This window comes from Musa acuminata, chromosome BXJ2-7 (assembly GCF_036884655.1).
Source record: "Musa acuminata AAA Group cultivar baxijiao chromosome BXJ2-7, Cavendish_Baxijiao_AAA, whole genome shotgun sequence".
In the NCBI taxonomy this organism is placed as follows: domain Eukaryota; kingdom Viridiplantae; phylum Streptophyta; class Magnoliopsida; order Zingiberales; family Musaceae; genus Musa; species Musa acuminata.
The window spans coordinates 22,975,633-22,998,216 of NC_088344.1; the positions used below are offsets into that span (position 1 = coordinate 22,975,633).

The following is a 22,584-nucleotide window of genomic DNA, read 5'->3' on the forward strand; positions in this document are numbered from 1 at the left end:
TAAAGTTAACTCAATGAAACTTCTTCAATATTTATTCTTATCTTCTATTCTTTCTAATAGTATCTACATTTGTTTGATAACAGAAACACATGCAGAACTGGTAGGTCAAGCACCAAGTTTATGCATCACTGCAGCCCTAACGAGAACATCAAAAACATAAGAAAGTGTCGAACCAAGTTTCCAAGATCGGCTCACCGGGGAGATTAATCTGCATTGCTAACATATTAGTGACACCTTGTAAGGCATGTTATGGTAGCTCCCTTAAGTTAATGAAGGGAAACCAAAAATTAATTGACGGAGGAAGACGGTCAAATAAGTTTGACCTCCGGTGAGAACCCCATTTTCTTTTACTTTTATTGTCGCCTGCTCGCTCCTTCCCTGTTTTCCATGGCCGTCGCGGTGAGCATTCGATTCGAGGATCATATGCTTACATATTAATACGACTCAAACACTAAATAAAGACGTAAGAGGAAGAAGAAGCCACGGCGAACTGAGATGGGGCACGAGGAAAACAAGACGCACGAGACCCAAAACTTTGATGCATGCGTGCGTGCGTGCCTGCATTTTATATATTGGCCACATCAACAGCTGAGAACCTTCCACCCTCCCTCCTCCCCTCTTTTCCTCTAACATGTGTCCCTCGTGCTCTTATTATGGTGATCAGTGCTTGCAGCTCTTCCTTCCTACTGATCGAGTAAAGATTTGGAAAGCACGAGCTTCATGGAAGCCGCACCATGTTGGTAGCGGAGGACAAACCAATAGAAAACGTGGAAGACAAGTCAACGAGTCTCGCCTCCTTCCTCCTCCCTGGACAAGCTCAACGAAGGCTTGACTTGAACGCCGACCCCTCGACTTCCTTTGCGGCTACTGACGCCCACCTTCTCCCAGCACGTTTACTTTTCCTTGCCTCGAAAGCCACACGCTTCGTGGTCCCATCATGACCACGCACAAGAAGGCAAGGCAACGACGCTTCCTCGATGGTCTCCCCGACCCCTTTCTCCGTCTCGTATCCGAGTCCTCCCCCCACCCAATGAAGCTTATATATCTCCCCAGTCCCAGCCCCTTCCGCTTCAATTCCCTTGGTAGATTTCTCCTCTTCAATTCCCTTGGTAGATTTCTCCTGCTTCAGCTTCACACCGAACCAAGTTACACAGATTAGCGCAGCATGGACTTGGCATGGCTTGATCACCCTTCGGTCGATCTCGATCTCACCATCGGCTCTATTCGGTTCGGCAGCGAGCCACCGGCGAAAGCTAAGCATGCCGACGAGAAGTTCTCCCGCGGCGAAGACCAAAAAGAGGTGAGTTCGCATCCTCGTTATCATTACCATCGTCATCATCCCCGACGATGACATGTGGTGTAGAGATTCTCGCCCCGAAACTATTGAGATGTGATTCGATCGTTTTCCTGGCTCAGGTGACGGCTCTTGAGGCGGAGCTCGGCCGCGTGAACGAGGAGAACATGAGACTGAAGGAGATGCTCGCTTCCATGGCCGCCAAGTACAGCTCGCTCCGGAATCAGATGACTGGTCCCGTGTCCGACAACACTTCTTCCGAAGGCGGGTCGGTCTCGCTTGGGACGAAGAGGAAGAGAGACACCCTCGACTCTGCTACCACCGGGCATGACGACGCCACCGAGATCGGCAAGAGAGACCACATGGAGAGCACCACCAGCGACGATTCTTGCAAGCGAATTAGGGAAGAGCTCAAGCCAAAAGTTTCCAAGCTATATGTTCGCACGGATCCATCTGATACGAGCCTCGTGAGTTCCGCGGCCTTCCTGATGCATGATTCTCCTCCTTTCCTTCGCGTTGCTGGTGAAGTCCCAAGCTAGAATTGACTTGAATTCTACCTCTGTGGTGTTCTTAGGTGGTGAAAGATGGCTATCAATGGAGGAAATATGGGCAGAAGGTAACCAGAGATAACCCCTGCCCAAGAGCATACTTCAGATGCTCGTTTGCTCCATCTTGCCCCGTCAAGAAGAAGGTAACAACCACGAAATCTATCGATTTGTAATCGGACGATCGACGATGAAGGAAACCGATCCAACTCGATGATGTCTTTGGCATCGCAGGTGCAAAGAAGCGCAGAGGACACATCCATGTTGGTGGCGACGTACGAGGGCGAGCACAACCACGGGCAGCCCTCTCAACCTGCAGGTCCGCATGGATCCATCCGCAGCAGCGTGGTTTCCGGTCACCTGTCTCCTGCGCCGTCGAAGCCACGACAGGAGGTCGAGTCGCCGGAGCTGCGGCGCAGCTTGGTGGAGCAGATGGCCGTGTCGCTGACCAACGATCCGGCATTCAAGGCTGCGCTTGCGGCAGCCATTTCCGGGAGGATGTTTCAGTCATGCAGTTGACCGATTGCCTTTCCTCATCATTCTAATTATTGCTTTTGTTTTTGTTGCTGATCGAGATGATGTTGTACATATAAATCTTTTCTAAGAAGAGAAGAAAACTTCTTTCAAGATTTCTCATGCTTATTGCACATACTGGTTTCGGGGTGGACAAGTGAAGAAACCGAGTCAAAATACGTCTGGAAATTCCAAGTCAAAGGTCAACTTTTGGGGCCGCCGCCGTAATTGGAACAGCTTCCTGTTCCCAATTCCTAATTGGTTTTCTACGTTGACGTTGTTTTAATATTGGGTGTTCTTTGTTTGACCTTGGAAGTGGAAGAAACAGGGAACTCGTTGACCATAAAATCCACATAATTCTCAGACCAATGACTGCATCGCCCGACCATATCAATCCATGAGCAAGCCAGAATGACTTGCTTGGTTTGACTAAGATGCAAATAGAATTCAAATTGACCAGCATGGTTAGGCCTAATCAGGTCAAGTGGGGTCAACATCGGAGACATACGAAGTCAACACCATGATTAATCTGACCATTTACGAATATTATAGCGTAATTGGCCCGGCCGCCCATGGTCGGTTAGTCCATGAGAGAGTTGCTTTACGATTCGTGTGCTGCAACGATGATGCCATCTTGGTTTGACGGGTAGAAATGGAAGTCGAGGTTGAGATGCACGAGCAGTTTGTGTTCACGACGCGCCCTCCTCCGCCCTCTCCCTCGTCGACGCCGCCACCGCCACCGCGGAGGTTCCGGCTTCGATCAGCTTTGGAACCGATCATGCTCATCGGCCGCACACGGTCTGCTTTCCGTCGACGTCCGGTTCCTTGCCGCCTCGCAGCTCCACGACTCCCCCTCCTCCGGCTCGGCCCCAATGTTCTCCTGGTTCTGGAAGAAGGTAATCCCTAATCCGAACCGATTTGCGTGTCAGCCTCAGGTGGGGATTAGGACTTCGGACCTTCCCGGCAGAGCCGATTGGACCGCTTGTTTCCAATTTGGAATGCACTTACATCATGGAGGAGGACCATTTTCTTGGACTCTAAACATCGATCCATCAGTTTTGGTTTGTGTCAGAATTTGATCTCGAGTCGCTCATCTTATTCGTGTTTTGGGACATCCAAAAGGTATATTGATATGGAGTCTGGATTTCTAGTACACAACTTTTATGTTTGAATCACTGGGGACATCTAGTTACACTTTGGATGGACTCGTAAAGGCAGTTAAATTGAAGTCAATTATGTATTGTTCCTCCTTCCTTTCATCTCATAACGTATACATGAAATGGACTTCTATGTTGCTATGACTGCTAGTTGTGTTTTTACTCATGTATTATCAGATGCACCAGTTACGATAATGGTGGGAGGAGGGGCAGAGAAAGACACAATAATACATTGTTAGAGACATTAATAAGAGATTTACTGGCTCTTGGTCTGACCTATAATATTTGCCCTCAGAGCACAATTGCAGGAAGAAATCCATGTAAGGTGACCCCAAACAGTTGGGAAACTATGGCTCTTGTATCCATATTTTTTATTATACATCAAATGTTCAGCTTGTCTAACATTAGCTATGAGGTCTTTGCAATTGCCTAAAGTAGTTTGTCAGTGCAATGCATATGCTATCTCTTATTTTCATGTGTTAATGTTTATTCAGTTCTCATGGTTTAAGTAGTTCTATTCATTATAGCTTGTTCTCCAATTATTTCTTAAATTGTTGCCTTTATTTCTACTAGACATTGAAAATGATACTTCAATTCCCTGATTGAATACAAGTTCATGTCAATCTACTCCAATTCCTAGTATTTATGTACTTTGATGTGCCTTCCTTATTGACCAGGATAATATAATGCAATACTAACTTAGGATTTGTTTTTGGTTCTCAGTGATTAATAGTGTACGACTAGGAAGCTTAAACTGACAGTTTTCATGACAGGTCCTAACAACAATGTTTCGGTAGCAGGAAAAGTGGAAAACCATTATCTTTAAACTCCTTTATCAATAAATAGGAAGCATCCTATTTATTGATAAATAAATAGGAAGCAAAAAAAAAAATTGCCTCTTCCGTTAATTAAATACATTGACTCCACAGATTGAGAAGTTTAAGGCTTTTAAGCAAGGCTGTCACTGTACTTCAGACTTCCTACCATAATTCACAAGAAAGTACATGAAGAAGCAAATCAAAGAGCTTCAGGCATCTTATTTGTCTATGGTATCTATTTTCTACTGGAGGCATTCAACTTCAAGTGGTATGTTTTTATTTCTCGATGTTAGGATGCAATTTCTTTTCTATTTGTTTTGACACATTTTGTGCTTTTGTATTTCCCCTAGGATAGGTAAAAAATTATATTGAACCTTATTTTGTAATTGATATCTTAAGGGACATGATATTGATATCTTTCTCAATATTGCTTATTCATAGTCTCAAGCTTCCAAGTTGACATTTAAACCCAGGTTACACTTAGTGATTTAAAAAGTGTTAGGCACCACCAAGGTCCCAAAAAACCCGAGGCACTAGGTGCTTGCCCGAGCAAAGCGAGGAGCTTTGAAATATTAAAATATAAAAAATATAATATAATAATAAAAATATAATTATTTAAATAAAAATATGATATTAAATTAAAAATATACTGTTAACAATATATTACTTACTGTTAACAGTAGTTAGAGGGGAGAAAAAATGTTAACAATAATAGAGGATTAGTTTAAGATTGTTGTGGTAGCGTTGTGAACAATAGCAACGGCAGAAGCTGCGGACAGCAACAGTGGCAACGACGAAAGCTGCGGACAGCAGTAGTGACAGCGGCGAAAGCTGCGGACAGCAGCAACGACAACAACAGAAGCTGCGAACAGTAGTGGAGATAGCGGTGAAAGTTGCAGACAGCAACGGCGGAAGCTCCAAAGGGCGCTTGTCGATGGCAAAGGAACATGCGGTCCACTCCTTCGATAGTGGAAGGAATTGCACACGGAGCGACAATAGAAAGAAGCTACAAGGGTCATCGGACTCATCCATCAACGATAGAGGAAGGCTCAGTCCGCTACGTTTGCGATAGAGGCAGCGGCAGAAAGTGTCAATGATAGAGGTAGAAGTAGCACTAGGGTTCCTCAGGGTCGTACGTGCGTGAAGGGTGGCTTTTGAGGTAAGAAACTACATTATTTAACCAAACCAGATTTAAAAGTTTGGTTCGGTTCACTTAATTGAACCAGGTGCTCGCCCGAAGCGCTCGACGCCTGGTCTCGGGCGAGCGCCTAGGCGGCGCCACTTTGAAGCACATCTCCTGGCCCTTAAACGAGGTGCTCGGGCCTCGCCTCATCTCGCCTGAGCGCCTATGTGAGCGCCCGAGCACATTTTTAAAATCACTGGTTACACTTATAGGTAACATCTTTATATCCGGGCCTATACCTGGTTTTAGACAGTGAATTAGGTATGATTCCATTGTGCGACCAAATGTCAAGCAGGTTATTGTACCTTGCACAGAATTGTACCAGTTTGGTCACATCCTGCTACACCAAACAAATATCTCGTATTACATTGTTCTGGAATCTTCAATTTAGACCTATAAGGAATGTGCTTAAATTGATGCATTTGCGGCCAGAGATGCATTTTGTATTTGTTCTTGGTAACAATGAATGCAGTTTTTGTCTAATTTAAGCTACTTTAGTTCATAATCTATTGTCATTAAAACTTTATAATGTTCGTTGATTTGTGCCTGCATCTTAATCTTTTACTCAGTTTGACCATTTCATCCATGAAGAATCCAAATGCTTAGTAAGCTCTTATCAAAACCTCTACCATGAACTTATGTCTTGTAGAACTTTCTACTTCTGGAAAGAGGTATTGGTAAGAGCTTACTATGTATTCTGATTGTTCACATATGCATTCTTCAGTGTGGTTTTTCACTTGGCTAAATTTTCTAAGTTAATTCTTGTTGCATGGAGTGATGCCCCTTCACAAAGAGAGGTAGTGATTAACTCTTGTTTGTTGATATTTTTCTTGATAGCTCCAGTATTTGGATACCACTAGTCACATTACGCAGCTTAAGAGTTGGTTTACATGAGTGATGCAACTTTAGTTAATTCTTGTTGCATGAGTGATGCCCCTTCACAAAGAGAGGTAGTGATTAACTCTTGTTTGTTGATATTTGTCTTGATAGCTCCAGAATTTGGATACCACTAGTCACATTACGCAACTTAAAGAGTTGGTTTACATGAACTTCAATTACAAAAAAGGCATGACGAAAGTATATTCAAATTTAGGGTGCATGTCATGGTTCGACATTTAGAGGTATGTCTGTTCTCTAATGTTTATGCTAAGGGAATGATTTCTTTCTAAAGGAAAAGAATATCTGAACCCAGAGATGTCAATAGCAAAATTGTATTTATCTGGAGAACTTGACTTCCTCTATGATAGCCTTCATTAGTTCTAGTAGCAATATAAATGTTTTTGGTGCATTTAGTAGTTGTATTTTTGTTGTTTGTTCCGAAAATTGTTGTTCTTTTTCATTTACTTTTCAGAGGAGGATGCTTGCTAATGTAGATACCCCAGTTATGCCGGTAAAAATAGATAATGGGCCCTAAATTGTTATCTATATTTCCTACTGGAGCTACAGCACGCATAATGATCCATGGCCGGTAGCAGTGTAGCATAAACCAATAATTCTGGATCACTTCCACATGTCTTGGTACTTTTCACGTGTTTGCCAACAAACACAGTTTACGTGCAGACTGGCCCAACACGATAATGTTCCTTGTTCTCTCAATAACATTTTTCCAAGTGTTAGATTAGGTCGCAGGAAACAGTTTGCCCAAAGAAACTCCTTATCCTTCAATTGTCAACCTGATGAAAATAAATGTATTCCTGTTTCTCATTCCATTAAGGTCTCGAATAAAGCTTCTCTTATCTTGTGAGGGGAGGTTGAGTTGTTGGGACAAGATCTGCATTTGGATTTTTAGGTCCTTAGTCAATCCTTCTGGTTGGGCTTTCTTCTTTCATTGAACTTCTTAATACTCTCTCCTAGATATTATATTTTGCTTCTATGAGAAGAGAATCTTAAGAAAAAATGTAGGATATAGATATTGACATTCTCTTCTTTTATGTACAGATGGCAGGCGAGCCTTGGTGCCACAGTTAGGCTGCTCCTTACCTGTGCTGCACAATCTGGCTTTATGGAGACGAACATATCAGATAGGGTCATGCCATATCTGTAGTATGTTATCTGCAAAAAGTTTAAGATTCTTTTCACCAAACAGGACTTCTGTACAGAGTTGACTTGAAAACCAACCACCGTGCAGAGAGGAATTACAGTGTTATTATTAGATCAGGCTAAGATATAGCACATGGTGTTTCACTGCGGGGAGGGATTAAGAAAGCATAGCATGTGTCGGTTGGAGATGCCTTCACCACATTACAAGAAATCGTCACCGTGCAGAAGATGCCTTGATAAGATTATAAGATGACTCCCACCTTCCTCTCCTGATCTGTCTGCTGTCCTCTGTGTCAGACTGCCAGCATCACTTGGATCTTTTTCCGGCCTCTTCTCCTAGATCTACTTTTACATTCACTCTCTCCACCTCATTTCTAGTTGGCCCACCTCTTTGTCGGTGTAATCCAAGTTCCTGGTTTTGTCCTGCCATGGAATCTTCTTGTCCCTCCTCTTCCTCTGCCACCTCCTCCTCCTCCCGGTTATTCCAGCTGTGTTCTGCTGTGCATTGTTGGTAGAGCTTCACAGCCACCACAATCATGAAGACTGCCTCAGAACAGAACAACAAGTGGAAACTATTATTGTACAGCCGTGGAGGTTTCTTCTTAATCTTTGAGGAGACTAAGTAACAAACATGTGGAGGGTGCTTACATGCCCAAATGCGAGCAACAGCTGAGGAAATGTTCCAGATGAGGGCGAAGATGGCAGCGGCGGCAGCTCTCTTGTGGGTGCACGACTCCCATCCATCTCTAAGCCTATCCAGCCAAAACTTGCCTACACCATGTACAGCAAGCCATCCTGGTGAGACCAAGGTTCATTATATATGTACTGCAGTCTTAAGATGCATTTATTTTTACTTGCTTGGATTCTGGTACACATCTGGGTTAGATGAATCCCACAGAATTTACTGGGTTAGTGTGATGAAAACTGAGAGAGGTGATAATGATGATGATGATGATGATGATGCCGAAAGTTAATGGGAATAGTCACAGGAAAGGATCCAATGCACCAGGAAAAACGAAGTTTGGACGCTTTTGGAATGGGTCACAAACAGGTTGTTTCTCTGGACTTTTGACTGATTGTTTCCTTTTGCTTTAAAGTCGGGTAGTCCCAATATAATAATTAACCAAAATGATTGATGGATGATTGATTTGAATAAACTTGTAAGAGGAAGAAAAATTGAAGACATTCCGAATTTCCATCTGATAAGAAATTGCACAAAAGTGAACTAGCATTATTTATGAAAAAATTATCTCTAAATTATCTTGGCATTCATGTACAGGAGCTTCTCATGCAGATGTGACTGCGAGCAAGTGACTCGTGCAGCCTGCTTGACTGCAGCCCGAGACACATGCGTGCTCCTGCACCAAAGGTAACTAGATCCACTTGGCCACCTCTGAGGTAAATGGGTTTAAGACACATGCACATTATTTGGTTTGTCTCCATCAGACCCAACAGTCCTGACAGCAGTGCAGGTGGAGAGGGATTAAAGATTGGCTTGGATTCTACTTCAAAGTCATCATTAAAGGTATAGTCAAAGTTAAAGGATAAATAAAAGCCCCTCTAGACTAACTAGAGAGTTACCAATCACTTTATCAATCTACGGCAACTTTAATGTAAGTGTGTTAAAGCATCCACTAACCCAACTTTGCCAGCTGGGAGGAATAGGAAGAGCACACTTTTGGGATGGTGAAGACTCCAAAGAATACTGCACCAAATCAATAGCAGAGCAGGTTAGTCAAACTGTTGCTTTCATATTTTTTTTACAGTGCAGAGTAAAACTCATGTTATTTGTTCTCCATGTCCTAAGCTTACTCAGTTTTGCAAGACTCCACACTGTGATGGTGCTCCCACACCTTGCCATCACAAATAGCAGGGCTGCCAACTGCCATAGCAGCGTTACTAATATCACACATCTCTGCCTGTCTAAAGACAATATGCATGGAATAGATTCAGAGAGCAGAACCAAAAATCCTACCTTCAATGTTGTTGCTGGGTCCCCAGAGAAGAGGCCTCTGAACTTTAGAAGTAGCTCATTGATATAAGGAAGCAGCATCTTTAGAAGCCAGATTGCGTCGTCTTCTCCCACCACACACCTCTCATCTCCATCACCATACCGCATTGTTTCTCCTCTGTGATTCAATTTAAAATGATAAAAACTGTCAGAAATTTGGTGCAGGAAATCATGTCATTTCCATGTTGACTTTGCTTGCAAATGTTGAGGGGTTTACCTGTGCATAAAGGACTTACAGAGGAAAACAAATCCAAGATAGACAAGTCCAACATATGAACTTGCTGAAATCAGGCTGCACGGTAGAAAAAGTCTTCACATATTTTGTTGAGAAATCCTTGAAGGATGTAGCTTAAGCATTTGTGTTCTGACCTGAAGTTGATGTCCTTGGCATAGGAAGACGAAACGAGGAAGAAGGTTCCGATGCCGAACACGAAGGCTGATCTCGACACATCTCTCCACATAACCAAATTCTCTGACACAATTCAAGAGAAAATTTAGTGAGTTATTCCAAGAGACAGATCGATTATGATTACTTACCGATGCTTTGGATTCGGTTGTGCTTGATGCAGGTGCTCTGAAACATTTCTTCTTCCGCATCAACTGATCAGAAACAGCGTCAGAATTGTTAGAATTGAAAGGAGACAGCATCAGAATTGTTGAGATCATCAAGAACGACAGCTTACACTGAGGTATCACTGCTGGATCCGGCTTCATTGCCCTGTAATCCATCACAAGATTCTGCTTCTTTTCTACAATATTCATTGGTGACATACTCACAAGATTCTGCTTCTTTTCTTCTTCCTGTGACAGCGCAGGAATCTCTTCCTCCACTTCCTCCTCCTCCTCCTCCTCCTGCACTGTCTTCGGTTTGTCATCTGGCTGATCCATTTCTTTGTCGACAAAGCTCTTCTTTCCCTCCTCTGTCTCGGTCTCAACCTCCTCCTCCTCCTCCTCCATCACCACTGCGACTTCAGTGTCATCACCAATTGTCGGCACTTCTTCCTCCCCTCCGATGTTGAGCGAATTCCCAACCGGAGTCTTGGGAGAGTTCGACAAGTCCGACTGGGTCTTTCGGAACTTGACCGGACTTCTACCAATCAAACCATTCTCCTCCTTGTCCGATGGTGCACAATTGCTTCTTTTTTTCCTCTCGAAGGCGACACTGTCACTTTGGTTTCTCGTCAGCCTCCGGAGGCCCGCACTGCTATCGTGTTTGTGTATCTTTGCGCCGGCCATGACCTTGATTCCGCCTCTAGCTTCATCCATCCTCGACTTAGTGTTTCTTGTTGAGACTCTCCTACTGCTTCCTTGCATCCCCTGCTTCTCTCAGTTGCTTCCAAGCTTAAGTGGAAGGAATGGATAATGAGTCGAGGGAAGGTAGATGTTGTCGGAAAGCTCCCTTTCTCTTTCCTGTCTCTACCGTCCTCTCTTCTCTATTACCAAAGTGGTGGGGTTGGAAATTTGCTGCTGAGGATACTGAGATGGAGTTTGTTAATGTATAATCCTTTGTCGTGCATGCTGGGAGTGGTTCTTCCTTTGTTAATTCATGCGGATGACAGAGAATCATGCACGAGGTCTGCTATCATTGGATTCTTTAGATCAGCAACAGGGAGTTAAAACTAACATCAGTGAGAGCGAGCATCTGCTTTGACGTTCATTCTTTTGGTGGGGTCAGTCATATGACCCCAAGGTTATCAAAGCAAGTTTCAAGAAGGTGGCACATGTCCAAGTCCAAGCTTTGAGAGCCTTTTGGGGATTGCACACACTTGGGACATCCAACGAATGGGGCTATGGTGAAAAGTGTCAATCAATCATGTCCAGTGACTGCCCCAGCCAGGGAAAAGTAGATCCAAGAAACTGCAGATGCTGAAGGCTGTTCATGGTGGACTGTAGCCTGTTGGCCATAACATCACAGTAGCCGTCGAAGGTAAGTGATCCACTTGTCAGTTCTTGTTTTCCATGAAAATTCATATTTCCTTGACTAGATTCTGATTTCTCAGTATACTGCCATCATGCATACACGACGATTCATCACAGATGTTGTCATTGCTTTCACCAATGAGCCATTTATTGTCCATGATTCTGAGGGGTTGGTGAACGAGAAAGGTGGGATATCTTACGATTCTAATTACATTTTTGGAATGTGATACTTCATTTAACGCTTTGGATGATTATTCAGGTTTAGCTAAATCTTCAATTAAGTCCTCGGAGTGTGAAATATTAGAGACGTGAGGAAAGAGAAATCATCCTTATTAACTTTAATATGTCAAAATCTATGATCTTAGAAGGTATATGATATCAAACAACATAATATTGTGTATTTCCAAACTGTATTGGGCTTGAGTTACTTTGGGTCACTGCTGAGTTTGGGTTTCGAGTTATAACCCAACCCGAATCCTAGGAAACCTAATCCAGTCCAATACCATTTTTGGGTCACTGCAAGAGTAAGCCCAACCCAAGTCCTTGCGTGTGTGTGTGTGTGTGTAAAATTATAGTTTATGTTCCTTAAAGATTTATTAATATGCAAAAGGCAACATACCAATGCAAAGTTTAATCATACCAATGATGTGTCAAAGTTTTGGTACTTGGTTTTGTGTACCCCCGTGAGTCTACGGTCCAAACTTTGCTGCTGATATTAGCACGCTGCTTTCATGTCATCATGCAGGGGCTTCTATGGATAAGAATTCCATGCAAATACTTCCATAAAATTGTGGGCTCACAATGATGCAAGGTTGGTAGATTTGTCACCATATGCTATTGGAAATCCTATATTATTGTGAACAAATTAGCAGTCCACACCCATCCAAATTAATTATTATTATTATTATTATTATTATTGTTAGTATTAGTATATGCCATCTTTTGTTTTCTTTCTCTTCAAATCAGAAACTTCGCGTGGCCGGCAATCAATATACATCATCATAAATACCTGTCTGACGTGTCCTTTGCAGAGGCGTAGGATCGTCTCCAGTGGCCACCCTGGTTCTAAAAGCAGACAATTCCAGTATCACAGCCGTCCACTGGCATGGGCCCCGCGATCGACGGTGGTACGACGACCGCCACGCCTCCGTCTTTTTCTGCTTCCCTCGCGCGCGCTCTTATTCCACTACTCTGGTGAAGGAGGTCAGACTCCGGACCATGGTGGAGTCCTCGAGGCGGCACGGGAAGGGAAGCCGAAGCCCCACGTCCGGTGCAGGTGCCGCCGCATCTTCTAATGCTCCTCCTCCGGAGAGGGAGACGGGGAAGATGCGGATCGTGGACTTCCTCCACGAGCCTCAAGAAGGGGACGACGTAATGGGCGGTGTCGGGTCTCCGCAAAGGGGAGACCTTTTCTGTATCGATTCTTCGGGTAGCCCCCTGCGGAAGTTCCTCCCTAGGTGGCGGCTCTTTCCCTTCGGGAAGCCGTCGCTCTGCAGCCGCGGTGGAGAGACGAGACCGGGATCGGGCTATACGGTGCCGTCACCTCATAAGAAGATGAAGGGGAGGGAAAGAGGAGCGGAGCAGGAGGAGGATGCAAAAGAAAAGTCGAAGATGGCTGAGGGGATCGACGGAAGGGATTGCGTCCGCTCGCTGGACCCTCCCGCAGGTACGTTTGGGAGATCGAGCGCCTCGAGTTCTTGCATCATTTTAGTTGCAGGCTAACTGTTTGATGTTTGGTGCACCTTAGAGGAATGTCGCGGGGCTTTAACCAAAAGGAGTGTCGAACCTCTCCAAAAACTTACCTTTGGTGAAACATGCCCACAAGTGAGACCTAACAGTGTGATCTTAGTAGTCTCTCACAAGTTTTGATGCTTTCCTGCTCTGCTGGGTTTCTTTTTTTGATGTTTAGCTCTGATTAAGGCACCTCTTTTCTTGTTTCTTATCACAATTGTTTGTTTAAAAGGAGAACAAAGAAGAGAACAATCACAAGAGAGGATAATAGAAAAGAACTGACCAGATGACTGTTTTACCAAATAAAGATCAAAGTGGGGGAGAGATGCTTTCTATTACTCTCAGTTCCTCTCCATTTCTCATCTAAGTTTCATACCGGAAGGAGGGAGAGTTTAACATACGCCCACACTTCCCCTTTCCTTTTATTTCTGTATTACTCTTTATGGTGTGGAAGAACTTAGATTAGGAAAGACTTGTGCAAGGGTTACTTCTGTTGTCTTCATGGAGTTGTGGTTGTTTTGGATGCGATGAATGAATTCTGACTAGTATGCCTTTATGCTACCTAGTAATTCTAATTGTTGCAACACTTCAAGAAGTGCTGCCAGCGCAACTAATTCCACATATTGATGGGTCTCTGTTTCTGAATTTTCTGTGGAGGGTGGACTTTCTATAATCTCAGTTCCCATCCATTTTGTTGACTGTGGAAGTACTTGAGGTTTTTCTCCTCTCAAATGAAGATGATAATATTTCCTTTTATTCTTTTCATTTTCGTAGATGCAAAAATGCGGACGAATATAACTGCAACAAGTGAACCAAAGGTTGCATTAGGGAAAAGAATTAGTTGGTGAAAAGAGGTTACTCATCCATAATGAAGGAAAGTCGTAGATCTTATATTGCGTATTGAACTACAGAAACTAGAACTTCCCAGCAAGATATTCAGCTTTCAAATTATAACTCATCCTTTTGACTTTGCTGGCATTATAGTTTGTGTATGCCATTTTTCAGCATAAAATTTGGTATTGCTCTGATTTTAACTTAGCGTCTTCTTCAATCAAATCTTTCCTTTAATTCCCTGTTTCGTGTTACCATTCGATGGCCTCTGGGTTTGATCACATCCTTGATCTGCAGGACCTAGGAAACCTGAAGATGTATCTTTTAACCTAGGAATGGGAATAGGTATGGCTCTCGCACTGTCCAGGTGGTCCACCGAATTCAACAAAATGACAGAGCTCCGGGTTCAAATGGAAATGTTGCTCAAAGAAATCAAAGAAGAAATTCCAAAGAAAGACACTGGTTTTGGCATCATAAGATCAAACCATAATTTTGTCTCTTCATTATCGGATTGTAGCAGGGATGTCAGTGAATGCAACCCTATCTCCTTCCAAAATCACAGGGCTGATTTTCATATGGAAGAGGCGAAGTCAACCGTGGAATCTGATAGGCATTCAAATAATGAGCTTGACAATGAGAACCAAAGCATGGATCAACTGGAAGCAGAGCTAGCATTCGAACTAGGGCAGCTGCAACTGAGCTTAGGAGGGAAGGATTCTATGAAACTCTCAGAACAAGAGAGAATAGAGGTACTACTCTTCTGAAGAATTCTGGTTTGCTGATCGGAATGTTACTATCATAACTGCGAGATACAACTTATTTAAATCACGATATGCATTTTTTCTTGGTTGATCTTGTTTTATTTTCTTCTCCAAATGTATAGTTAGCCCATGAAGAGACAAGTACTTCTGAAAGCCATGAACCTTCAGATGAAAACCACAATGTTCATTGTGGTGTTCCTGCAAGCGAACTGGAGAGAAGGTTGTACGAACTTATATGCTCGAGACAAGAGGAACGGATTGCAGAGTTAGAGTCTGCGCTGGAATTCACCAGGAAAAGGCTCATTGAAAAAGAAATCAAAGTTTCTTGGTGGAAGGACACAGGGATGCTTGCTTCACCTTCACTACAACACGAAGAAGAGATGCTTTCTGTAAGCTTTAACCAACCCAGTTTTGTTTCTCTTTATTTTCTCTAACAATCAACATTTTGATGGAAAATTGTGACACTTGCGATAAAAGGTACTGACCTTAAAAACATCTTTGTTCCTTTTCGTAGGTAAATTTGTGTGATAGTGAGAGAGAGAGAGAGAGAACATGAAGTCTTCTCATCGTTGGTTGATTTGGAGTGGCACAGAAGAGCAAGGAGATCTTGCATGAAACGCTGGATCCTGGAGTGCCGTTGCTGGTGTTCTGTGACATGGTGAGAGACTGTGATTCCGCGGATTGATCTTGATAATGCATCCAAGATGAAGAGGTCACTGTTGCAGCTTAGATGGTTTAGATTCCTCGATGCCTGCCCGCATGGTAAGAGCAAGTAAAATGCAGATCTCTCTTGATCTATCTGCCCCCATCATTATTGACATGTATCACGTGAAAGTTTCTCGGGCCACCTTGACCTTGTAGAGTGAGTAGTGTCAAAAGGTGACGCCACGATCTTTCTTCTTGTCCTTCTGATGTTTGCTGTACTGCAGAGCTTTTAGTCATTAAGCAGGTCAGGTTGGTGACGATGCTTGCTGCTGCCCTCCTACTCGCTCTTTGTTGGAGAATTAGAGCCTTGGGCCATCTCTGACATCCCTCTGCTTCGATAAGTTGACTAGAGAGTCAACACATTGACTTGGCAATAACCGAAGCACTGTTTTCCACTCCTCCGAGCAGATCAAAAGACGAAGTGTGTGTTTTGTGTCAATCAAACAACGCATGTTAAGTCAACCGAGTCTTTTTCCGCTATTTGGAATGAGTGGCGTTTTAGGCATCATGTAACTTCCCACACAAGAGGGTCCCACGGAAATCCTATCGTTGCCTCCAATCATGTAGCGATTAGGTTGATAGGGTATATAATTAGCGGGTGCGAATGGTGTTTGCTCTATTTAATTTATTTTTTTGGGCTAAAGAAAACACAGATTTATTTTGTGTCGGTGATGGCGGTCGGAAACGCGATTCTCGGCACTCGCGATTCCCCTTCTTTGAAATATCTATTTAAACCCGCCCAACTTTCCCTCCATTTCCTCTCATCCCTCCTCTGTCTCTCTCGCTCGTTCGCTCTCGAGAACCCTAAACATCTCTCCCACTTCCCCGTTCCTCTCTCCCGATTCTTGGGTTTCGATCCTCTCTCCGCCGAGAACGAGGGTTCTCTCTGGCTCGCCCTCCCGGGGTTTCATATGCTGCGCCCCCTCCCCAGCTCCGTGGCCGATCCGATCCCCGGCGCATGATGTCGGAAGAGAAAGTGGAGAACGGCGACGTCGAGATCCGCGATGTGTGGGCCAGAAACCTCGAATCTGAGATCTACGTGATCCGCAACATCGTCGGCGACTTCCCTTTCATCGCCATGGACACCGAGTTCCCCGGCGTCGTCGTCCACGACACCGGGGCCTTCCAGGAGCTCGCCGACGCCAACTACCAGTACGTCCGCGCCAACGTCGACCGCCTCCACCTCCTCCAGCTCGGCCTCACCTTCTTCAACGCCGCGGGCAGCCTCCCCGCCTCCCCCGACTCCGGCCGCCCCGTCGTCTGGCAGTTCAACTTCCGGGAGTTCGATGTCGGCCGCGACCCCTCCTCCGCCCATTCCGTAAAATTCCTCGAGAAAACCGGGATGGACTTCAAGAAGAACCAGGAGGAAGGTGTGGACGCGAAGTTGTTCGCGGAGCTCTTCATCCCCTCCGGCACCGTTCTCGACGACTCCGTCTACTGGGTAGCTTTCCAAAGCGCCTTTGACTTCGCGTACCTGCTAAAGATCCTCACTTGTAAGCCGTTGCCGGAGACTCGGGAAGGGTTCTTCGAAATCCTCCAAAAGTTCTTCCCCCTCTTGTACGACATCAAGCGCGTGATCCATTTGAATGACAATTTCCACGGAGGCCTCAACTCGCTAGCTACCTTGTTGCGGATCGACAGGGTCGGGATCGCCCACCATGCCGGCTCCGATAGCTTCGTCACGGCTCTGGTCTTCCTCAAGCTGCGGGGCCACCCCGTTGTTGGGTCCATGGAGAATTATCTCGGCTTGGTGTTTGGTTTGGATGCGGAGACTGCACAGATTTTTAGCAAGAAGTCATGAATTGGTGATCCGAGAAAGGAAGAAGGTTTTCCTCTCACCTCATCTTGCAGGTACGGTTCCTAACTGACGAAACATGTCTTCTTCCATAGCTTGTTTCTCCTGCTGTTTCTTCCCGTCCACCTTAGAAGAATGCTATATACTGATGATGGTGCTTCTTGGTTTCTTTTTGTGGATAATGGTGAATAGTTGTGATCTTTTTTGGTTCCATAGTTTTGGTTTCATTTTCTTCCCGTCCACCACCTTACAAGAAGATGCATCACCAGCAAATTGTTAACCCATCAAGAACCCTGATTCTTGATTTCATCAAGCGAAAACAAAAAAGAAAAAAGCGTAAGCCAAATAATATACTACAACGATCCGTCTTAACTTCCATAATCCTAGGGAATTATTCCAAGTCTGATCCCTGCTTATGTTTGTGATCTCAAACACTCTGAGAGCATGAGAACAATAACATCGTTCTGATCCACTTCTCACCATTTTACTTGACTTGAGAGGTTCTAGGAAAGCATCAAGAATCACTCACTTACGTAGAGCTTTTGATCTTTGATGTAATCAATGACCTCATCAGGAGTGAGATACTTAACAGAGAGCCCTCTTCTAATGCAATCCCTGAAGTAAGGAAAAAAGAAGAAACGATTCCTTAGTCCTCCTACATGCAAAGATCTGTCATCAACCAAGTTGGAAGTCCAATCTCTGCTTTTATCACAAGCCAAGATTAGTCAAAGCCTAATGTAGATACAAACGATCAACCAACTCAATTGTTACCTCACTCTTGTTGAGCTGATCTGGTTTGGTACAATTTCATCCACCGAGAAGATATTATTCTGAAAACATCCAATTTAAACATATACTTAGGAGCAGATGACAGTGTGGACCGAATATATTTCAGAATAGACAAACCATCTACAAGTTTAGTTAGCTTAAGTACCTTATTTTCGTGCAATATCTCATCAGTTGATATTATCTTCTCAATATCCTTCCCTTCTCTGCGTATACAAACAATACCAAAGTTCTGACAAATTGTCCTGACCTGGAAAGAAATAAGTACCATTGTAGATTTGCTCTTTCTCTCACTGTCAACCCAACTCAGCAAGAATAGTTTGATAGGTGGTCATACCCAACAAAGTTGCTAAAGCCTGCATAGCATAATAAAAAAACGACAGCTAACACGGCAACAGCCTTATGATAACTTTGTTGTTAGCTATATACCCTTTCCTACAATTTTTTTTTTTTTTTGACAGTTCTTTTGAAATGGATGCTATCAACCACAATTTACCAGTAGATTTGATGTAAATGCTTGTCCAATCAACCAAATAAAATTGATTCCGAAATGAATATAGCCATAGGTTACTACAGGTTCCTTTGAGTTTTGATCAACAGAAGAACAATATCTTAGTAAGAGAGATAGATACCTGATCAAGTATCCAGACTCCAGGAGTCGCAAAAGATTCTAGTAGATCAGAGCCACATAAAAGCATTACCTTGAGAGATTCTACAACCAAAATTAAAAAAAATATTGGATCCGAAGAAAGATATATGCTTAAAGCACAAATATTCACAATGCCACAATGCACGTAAGAATTTGTTAGATCGTGAACTATCAGCATATCTTAAGAGAAGGTTAAGGCCATAACTTATTGCAAAAATGTTTATATTTTAACTCTCCGAAGATTAAGAAACTAAAACACAATAATTTAGCCAAAAACACAAGTAAAAATATTCAACATCATTAAATCATTTACCAATAGTATTCAGAAGCCTAGAATGGTTACATGACTAGTCTACAATACAAATAAAAAAAGACAAATCAGCTTACTCATTTTGCAACACAAAAGGTCTTACCTTTTCTAATCAAACCACTGTGACATAAGGAACTTTGTATCCTTGACAACACAGTAAGAGTACGCTGATAGCTGTTTTGTTTTGCCTACAGCATTAATTCAAAATATTTAATTAATTGTTCAGAGGAACTAAACGCAAGCACATATTGCATGCGATCAGTAAATAATTTACGTGATGCCTAGAAAAATCAACTGTAGATCTTTCAACAAATTAGCACAAACATTCCTACGGAAGAAAAAAAAAGAAAAAGATAAGAATGAGAAGAGACACCATAAGACAACCAATTGATCTCTTCAATAGGAAATGAATGCTACAGAATCCCTCAATTTATATTACCTCCCATGGGTCTACCATGACAAAGGAAGAAGTTCTGCATGCTAATTCACACAAATGAACTCGATGTATGGATGGCAAAAGATCCTACAGGAGGAAAAGAAAAAGTTAAAATCTCTACAACTTAGATTATAAGCATGGGGCGATACAACTATAATAAAAAAACAATGTAACTTCATTGTACTACACGTGTGGTAAGTGAAAATGTAACTAGACTATGAAAACCCTAAGTGATTGATCGGATATTTTAAGATAATTCGAGAATTACCTAACTATCAAATCTCAATATCCTAAAGTAATCTCTGCTTGTATGATGATACTAGTTTGCCGTAGTGTAAAGAATACTGAAGGTGCTTGGATCATGTCACGGAAAATCACATCATAATCGTGATACAAACTACCATCACATCATAATTGGATTATGTATGCATGAAAGGCTGGCGATAGATCAATCACAATGTTTGCTAGCACAATCAGTGCTGTTAGCAGCTGTGATTCAAACATGAAACTAATACTAGTGTTGGTCTTGCCAAATCAGTGCCATTGACAGCCATGCTTTAAACATAAATTTCCTCACAAAACAAAAACTAATTAATATTCTGATGAAAAATAGAAAATAACTGAAACATGGATCTATAACAAAATCTTTTCTAAACTCGTAAGCCTAAATAGCAATACAATCTCTTAATGAATTTTTTTTTCCATATACATATATACATGTGTATATATGTATACATACATATATACATGTATATATATGTATACATACATATATGCATGTGTATATAAATCTTTGCCAAACATCTGTTTGATTTGCATAATTCACAGGAAAAAATAATTGGACCATTATTGCTCCTAATTTATTCCAGTACGAACACCGTGTTAATGTAATTCGAGTTTTTATGAATGTCTGCGTACGTCAATAGATAGTGTGAGAGACTACACCTGTTTCCTGTATGCATCATTAGCAGGTGACATATAGCCTCCTATGACAATGTAGCCTTGTGCTTCCAATGCATCTTTTGCCAACTCTAGGATACATTATAATCTGTTAGATATAAAGATCCAAGAAGAGTGCAATAATTATGACCAATTCAGTATCCAAACAAGGATGCACATGCAACTTATTGAATAGACAATCTATAAGTTGCTTACTTACATGCATTTGGTATTACAATTGCAGAATAACAAGTGACATAATATTGTGAGATTTCTAATAACAAACAAGGAATGTAACTTATCAAGCCAGAACATCAGGAAAAGTAGCTTCAGCTAAGCAATGGTCAAGCACAAATGCATATAAATTCTGTTAAAGGCTCACCAAACAAGCGCAAGTGCATATAAGTTGGAGGATTGAAGCTTCCTGCTGATAACAAAACAACAGACATCTGATTCCTACAAGTGTCACAAGAAAAACATGGAACTCATGTTAAAGAAGCTCATCATGAGTATTAGGTTTCAGCACATATTTGGAAGAAAGGCAGTGACCATCCAGAGATGTCAAATATTGATGACATTTTCCACAAGTATGCAGACACAAGCATGCGAAACTACAATGTTTTCTTTATTTGATTGTCAAACATATGTAGACCCGGAAACTACACTGGCCTGATGTACTGGATTTCCTTTTTAATTTTGTTACTTAGCACATGATGCATTATTTATTCCAATTCTACATGACATACACCGCGATGGTGAAAGCATCATATGTTTGATCTATTTGATCAGCAAATGTTTCCATAAACAATGGCAACAGAAGCTTTAATAGAACACCCAAATTAACACTTCTCTAAGAATAACATAATTCCATGGGGACATTTTATTTGAATATACTAGCAATGAAGTTAATATATAAGGTGGAGACAGCACTTGGTTGGAGTATAAGATTCCATGTTTCAAAATGCTTAATTTAATTCCTTAAAATGGTACGATAAAAGAATAAACTGAGAAGGTAAGCTACAACAAACTAGTATGTTTTTGAAGGAATCCTCAGGAGTCATTACAACATTGTATGTTGTGTGAATTATACTAGATCAACTGACACTTTATCATTGCCAATTGTAAGTTTCTATATATGAATCCACCAATTTGGTGAAATAAGACATCTGGCTAAGGAAATTTCATATGGACTAGGCTGTTTAGCTCTGAAGTATCAGAACTGCATAAATTAGAAGGAATAATTCTACTCTCATCCTCTTTTCCTTCACAACTTGTTCTCTACAAGAAAAGGTGGTGGATGTAGCATATCTCAATGATCTCTTAAGCAGCTGGCATCACATCTCAATAAACTTTTCGAGGTCATCTTACAAGAATTCATAAAAGATATTAGTCGGCATAGGTAAGAGAAGACTCCCGACTAATTTCTTTGTATGAGGTCATACTAAGTTGACTTACGCAATGAAATAATTTAGATGTCCTAAATTTAAGAGGTCTTCATCACCCACTCTATAATCCAACCATCTAATCCTCTTATTTCACATCATTGATGCCGATATTGGTTCTCCTTTCTAGGGTTCTTTTAGAACTAAAGAGAAATACCAGCTACAACATCAAAATTACAAGGAAGATTATAAATCAACAGGAACCTTTCCGGAATACCAATCCGGCCGGTGGATTCTTGAACGCTGCTCAGGGAAATCTTATCCATGGGAAGAGGAACATCGACGAAACCCGAATCCATCACGAGATGCTGAAACCTAAAGTAACAAATCGGAGATACATAACTGAGAAATTTCGTGGGGTTCTTGACAAGGCCTCGTCTGCCAACAAGTGAACACAGACATCGTTCGGAAAGCGAACAGGGATGTACCTCCTTGGAGTTATACGGCCGCCGATAGGGCAGGGGATTGATGACGATGGAGGGGGGAGGAGACGGCAGCAGAGAAGAGCGGAGCGGTTGCCTCTCCCTTGCGCGAGGGGTAACGATCGTGCGCTGCACGCGTCGAGCTTTAACCGCTCTTATATGCATCAATTGGATCGAGTCGGGTAGGATCGTCACGGGCCGGGCCCGTTGAAACCGAGTTTACGCGTTTAAGTGGGGTCCACGACACAGGTGTAGAGATTCCCTCTGCGAGTATATCTTGGGGACGCGCATTGGGG

The 22,584-nt window shown here is 42.5% G+C and overlaps 5 protein-coding genes across 19 annotated transcripts; 3 read left to right on the forward strand and 2 right to left on the reverse strand.

Moving 5' to 3' along the window:
- The first annotated feature begins 1,066 nt into the window (after positions 1-1,066).
- On the forward strand, positions 1,067-2,466 carry LOC135617407 (WRKY transcription factor WRKY71-like). The gene is made up of 4 exons (XM_065117539.1): positions 1,067-1,300; positions 1,417-1,761; positions 1,869-1,985; positions 2,074-2,466. Exons 1-4 carry the CDS (start codon positions 1,166-1,168, stop codon positions 2,356-2,358), a joined length of 882 nt encoding a protein of 293 aa, XP_064973611.1. The 5' UTR covers positions 1,067-1,165; the 3' UTR covers positions 2,359-2,466.
- A 5,167-nt stretch (positions 2,467-7,633) lies between these two features.
- Positions 7,634-10,875, reverse strand: LOC103981741 (reticulon-like protein B21). Of its 2 annotated transcripts, XM_009398480.3 has the most exons (9): positions 10,245-10,875; positions 10,099-10,161; positions 9,931-10,033; positions 9,779-9,853; positions 9,526-9,679; positions 9,363-9,432; positions 9,190-9,255; positions 8,199-8,321; positions 7,634-8,093 (listed from the first exon to the last, which is right to left on the reverse strand). In XM_009398480.3, exons 1-9 carry the CDS (start codon positions 10,873-10,875, stop codon positions 7,858-7,860), a joined length of 1,521 nt encoding a protein of 506 aa, XP_009396755.3. In that variant the 3' UTR covers positions 7,634-7,857. The 2 variants fall into 2 exon arrangements, with proteins under 2 accessions (XP_009396755.3, XP_018683110.2); XM_018827565.2 differs by lacking the exon at positions 9,363-9,432 and having other exon boundaries at positions 7,954-8,093.
- Positions 10,876-11,098: 223 nt separating this feature from the next.
- LOC103981716 (protein POLAR LOCALIZATION DURING ASYMMETRIC DIVISION AND REDISTRIBUTION) lies at positions 11,099-15,769 on the forward strand. Of its 9 annotated transcripts, none has more exons than XM_065117534.1 (8): positions 11,099-11,488; positions 11,562-11,667; positions 12,227-12,292; positions 12,513-12,608; positions 12,682-13,147; positions 14,341-14,792; positions 14,927-15,193; positions 15,319-15,769. In XM_065117534.1, the coding sequence occupies exons 5-8, from the start codon at positions 12,700-12,702 to the stop codon at positions 15,358-15,360; spliced, it is 1,209 nt and encodes a 402-aa protein (XP_064973606.1). In that variant the 5' UTR covers positions 11,099-11,488; positions 11,562-11,667; positions 12,227-12,292; positions 12,513-12,608; positions 12,682-12,699; the 3' UTR covers positions 15,361-15,769. The 9 variants fall into 9 exon arrangements, with proteins under 9 accessions (XP_064973606.1, XP_064973607.1, XP_009396740.2 ...); XM_065117535.1 differs by having other exon boundaries at positions 12,690-13,147; XM_009398465.3 differs by lacking the exon at positions 12,227-12,292.
- Positions 15,770-15,913: 144 nt separating this feature from the next.
- On the forward strand, positions 15,914-17,583 carry LOC135585567 (probable CCR4-associated factor 1 homolog 7). Its single transcript, XM_065117540.1, has one exon. The coding sequence runs from the start codon at positions 16,468-16,470 to the stop codon at positions 17,308-17,310; it is 843 nt and encodes a 280-aa protein (XP_064973612.1). The 5' UTR covers positions 15,914-16,467; the 3' UTR covers positions 17,311-17,583.
- Positions 17,584-17,588: 5 nt separating this feature from the next.
- Positions 17,589-22,408, reverse strand: LOC135582763 (nicotinamide/nicotinic acid mononucleotide adenylyltransferase-like). Of its 6 annotated transcripts, none has more exons than XM_065117541.1 (10): positions 22,295-22,408; positions 22,071-22,181; positions 20,807-20,880; positions 20,431-20,516; positions 19,489-19,572; positions 19,153-19,237; positions 18,723-18,802; positions 18,239-18,340; positions 18,076-18,134; positions 17,589-17,919 (listed from the first exon to the last, which is right to left on the reverse strand). In XM_065117541.1, the coding sequence occupies exons 2-10, from the start codon at positions 22,163-22,165 to the stop codon at positions 17,826-17,828; spliced, it is 759 nt and encodes a 252-aa protein (XP_064973613.1). In that variant the 5' UTR covers positions 22,166-22,181; positions 22,295-22,408; the 3' UTR covers positions 17,589-17,825. The 6 variants fall into 6 exon arrangements, 5 of the variants coding, with proteins under 5 accessions (XP_064973613.1, XP_064973618.1, XP_064973616.1 ...); XM_065117546.1 differs by having other exon boundaries at positions 17,589-18,003; positions 22,295-22,397; XM_065117544.1 differs by lacking the exon at positions 19,489-19,572.
- Positions 22,409-22,584: the final 176 nt, after the last annotated feature.

Excerpts from the sequence above, each read along its gene's own strand:
- LOC135617407 (XM_065117539.1), top strand. The coding sequence starts at position 1,166 with ATGGACTTGGCATGGCTTGATCACCCTTCGGTCGATCTCGATCTCACC. Across the intron at positions 1,301-1,416 it reads GCGGCGAAGACCAAAAAGAG|GTGACGGCTCTTGAGGCGGA; the intron begins GTGAGTTCGCAT and ends TTCCTGGCTCAG. Across the intron at positions 1,986-2,073 it reads CTTGCCCCGTCAAGAAGAAG|GTGCAAAGAAGCGCAGAGGA; the intron begins GTAACAACCACG and ends TTGGCATCGCAG.
- LOC103981741 (XM_009398480.3), bottom strand. The coding sequence starts at position 10,875 with ATGCAAGGAAGCAGTAGGAGAGTCTCAACAAGAAACACTAAGTCGAGG. Across the intron at positions 9,854-9,930 it reads GCCAAGGACATCAACTTCAG|CCTGATTTCAGCAAGTTCAT; the intron begins GTCAGAACACAA and ends TCTACCGTGCAG. Across the intron at positions 8,094-8,198 it reads TGTTGCTCGCATTTGGGCAT|TCTTCATGATTGTGGTGGCT; the intron begins GTAAGCACCCTC and ends GTTCTGAGGCAG.
- LOC103981716 (XM_065117534.1), top strand. The coding sequence starts at position 12,700 with ATGGTGGAGTCCTCGAGGCGGCACGGGAAGGGAAGCCGAAGCCCCACG. Across the intron at positions 13,148-14,340 it reads CTCGCTGGACCCTCCCGCAG|GACCTAGGAAACCTGAAGAT; the intron begins GTACGTTTGGGA and ends CTTGATCTGCAG. Across the intron at positions 15,194-15,318 it reads ACGAAGAAGAGATGCTTTCT|GTAAATTTGTGTGATAGTGA; the intron begins GTAAGCTTTAAC and ends TCCTTTTCGTAG.
- LOC135585567 (XM_065117540.1), top strand. The coding sequence starts at position 16,468 with ATGATGTCGGAAGAGAAAGTGGAGAACGGCGACGTCGAGATCCGCGAT.
- LOC135582763 (XM_065117546.1), bottom strand. The coding sequence starts at position 22,165 with ATGGATTCGGGTTTCGTCGATGTTCCTCTTCCCATGGATAAGATTTCC. Across the intron at positions 20,881-22,070 it reads CGGATTGGTATTCCGGAAAG|GAATCAGATGTCTGTTGTTT; the intron begins GTTCCTGTTGAT and ends TGACACTTGTAG. Across the intron at positions 18,004-18,075 it reads ATCAGCTCAACAAGAGTGAG|AGATTGGACTTCCAACTTGG; the intron begins GTAACAATTGAG and ends TGATAAAAGCAG.